At 37.0% G+C, this 2,500-nt stretch overlaps 2 protein-coding genes across 4 annotated transcripts in view; one reads left to right on the top strand and one right to left on the bottom strand.

Moving 5' to 3' along the window:
* Window positions 1-733, top strand: part of fkbp15b (FKBP prolyl isomerase family member 15b) — an 18,615-nt gene extending 17,882 nt beyond the window's left edge. For 2 of the 3 annotated variants that reach the window (XM_053503490.1, XM_053503491.1), the window contains exon 29: window positions 163-732. In XM_053503490.1, coding sequence (XP_053359465.1) covers window positions 163-240 — 78 coding nt within the window. In that variant the 3' untranslated portion in view covers window positions 241-732. Of the gene's footprint in view, window positions 1-162 lie in introns of all 3 variants that reach the window. The other variant, XM_053503492.1, reaches the window with a different exon arrangement.
* Window positions 734-822: 89 nt separating this feature from the next.
* stambpb (STAM binding protein b) overlaps window positions 823-2,500 on the bottom strand; it is an 8,585-nt gene continuing 6,907 nt past the window's right edge. The window contains exon 10 of the mRNA XM_053503496.1: window positions 823-1,270. Within this exon, the coding sequence (XP_053359471.1) occupies window positions 1,214-1,270 (57 nt within the window). The 3' untranslated portion in view covers window positions 823-1,213. The remainder of the gene's footprint in view (window positions 1,271-2,500) is intronic.

A 2,500-nucleotide genomic window follows, 5' to 3' on the forward strand; every position in this document is an offset into this window, starting at 1 on the left:
AATCACAACAAAACACCTTTACTTTAATAACTTTAATAACATATTCTGTTGTTAAATAAGCTTAGTTCAATATCCAATAAACAAACTTTACCAACTCTAGAGTAACATTTCATGTACTGATTGATTGTGAATGTGACGCTTCCTTCTGTCTGATGCGATTAGAGTTTAAAAGGACGGCCCCCTCCTACATCTCTGTTCGGGGATGACAGCGATGACGACGATCTGGACTGGCTGAGCTGACCTCACCTTCAACCAAGAGCCAAACACGCCACTGCCACCTGTCTGTCACCTGGGTAACGGTTCCCAATGAGATGCCATCAAGACAAAACTAAAAAGAAGAGGAATCGGATGTCTGAAACCCCTCCCATTTGCCTAAACTGTTTTGTTCACAAAGGAGTGCAGCACTTCCTGGTTTTGTTCTGATTGAGTTAGAAAAAAAGGATTTCCAATCACACATTTAAACCAGATTCAATTTGTAGCCTGAAACGTGACCATGAAACAATTACACGCTTTTTAAAGACGTTTTAATGGCCAGAACTCGATTTGACGGTTTGGTGTACGAGGTTTATAACGATCATGACAGTTGTGAACTAGCTGCTGTACGGATGTTTCTATTCTTTACTAACATAAAACTATTGTGGATTAACGTAATAAAAGACGAGCTGGCTAATCTTCACACTGTGTACTCAATTCCATTAAATAAATTTCAGCATTTTTTGAACTGGAATGGATTTTAATATTGTTAAATTAACAATTTCAGTCAATGTGTTCTAGTGTTGTGAGCAAAAAAAAAGAATAAAAAAAATTCCAACCGAGTCTAAATGCAGGTTTAAAAACACCTTGTTGCTTTAATGTTATTTACATCAATGAGTTAGTGTCAAACACGTCGCCATTACCATCAACACCAACATGACATTGAAGGACAATTATAATTTATGTTATGCATGAAACTGTCGCTGGTTGGTTTTCTTCAGAGTTCCGGACATACATGGAGGTCTCCAAACTCAGCGGATGGTGTGAAGGTGTCTTTCTCTGCTATAACGTGTGTTTTCTTTCTCGAAAGTGCTTCAATCATGCCGCCATCTGGTCGAACGGAATCCCACCACCTGTAAATTCTGATTGGTCACTAATCATTGTTCTTACGTCTAGCCAGTGCTTGTCCATGTAGCATGTTAAGGGTAAGAGATTACAGATGCTGTCCAGGGTTGAAAGCTCAGCGCAGGTCTAGCATAGTGACGACTCCTTCTGTGATCGCAATGTGGCTGCCGTTCTGCAAAATAAGAGTCAGGATGTTATCAAAAGTGTACTACGGCGATCGCATATGCTAGCTAAAATTAAGCGTTTTAGGACAAGTGGTTTTCTTAAGGCTCCACAGCTGTTTAGTCCCAAACCCTTAAGTTCACTTTGCATTCTGGAGGTGGAAATGCCCTCAGTTTCACTTTTAAACATAACCGTGATCTCTACTGTTGTGTTTTTTAACTATTTAATTTTCCTAAGCATTTAAGTGATCTAATCACACTCATTCAGGATTTTTTTCCGACCACATTTCTTTCTCGAAGATGATGATGATGGTTCACTGCTATCCTTCCAGGTTTTAATAATGATTTTTACAGTTCTTTACCCAATTTTCATAGTTTCTCCCTAGTTGTTTTCTTTGCTTGATGCAGGCCAGTAATTTGACTTCTAAACAGAGTAACATCTTTACCACGATCACAGGATTTGTCATCTGACGTAGTGTTTAAGAAAGAGGAAACTGCTCACTGCATCTTGTTCGGGTTTAATAACATGTTACAGTTAAACTACATTGACTCACTGCAGTAATTATCCAATAAAGAACACTTAAATATTTGCTTAGTTAAATCCAGAGTGCGACACTTTGTTTTGGCTGGGCAGTGTGTATTCAGAATGACTTAGATGTGAAGGTAAATTCCTGAGAAAAAATCTCTCTCTGTCTAAAATAACAGTGCAGTTTCACTTGGTGTAGACCGCTAACCAAACTACTGAAATACATTAACTTTAATCACTCACAAATCAGATGCTCCTTTCAGATTTAGGTTAATACTAAAATATGTAAAATAAATACATTAAAAAATACACATATAACTGCTAAGTGCTAGTTTACTGGAAACACAATACCAGGTAAAGGAGAGTAGAAAGTATTTATGTCAGATATGTTTGGAAATTCTCGAAAAAATAAAGGGATTTTTTTTTTCTTAAGCTTGCACATGACATAAAGCTACAGTGGAAGTGAAACAAAACTATTACGAATGTCAATGTTTACCTTAGAGGTGTGGATTAAATAAAAAAAAAAAAAAAAAGACTGTAATATTATGCTAATTAATCATTTAACAAAACTAATTTCTCTGTTGAGGTGCTAGCTCATGATAGATGCTAACAGTGCATCAAGCTAACCAGAGGAAACTATAAGACAGGGAATATGAATATAAATACAATGAGGATGCTAATTAACGACTGGTGCGAACAATGCGTTAAGCTAGCG

Source organism: Clarias gariepinus, chromosome 9, assembly GCF_024256425.1.
Source record: "Clarias gariepinus isolate MV-2021 ecotype Netherlands chromosome 9, CGAR_prim_01v2, whole genome shotgun sequence".
NCBI lineage: Eukaryota > Metazoa > Chordata > Actinopteri > Siluriformes > Clariidae > Clarias > Clarias gariepinus.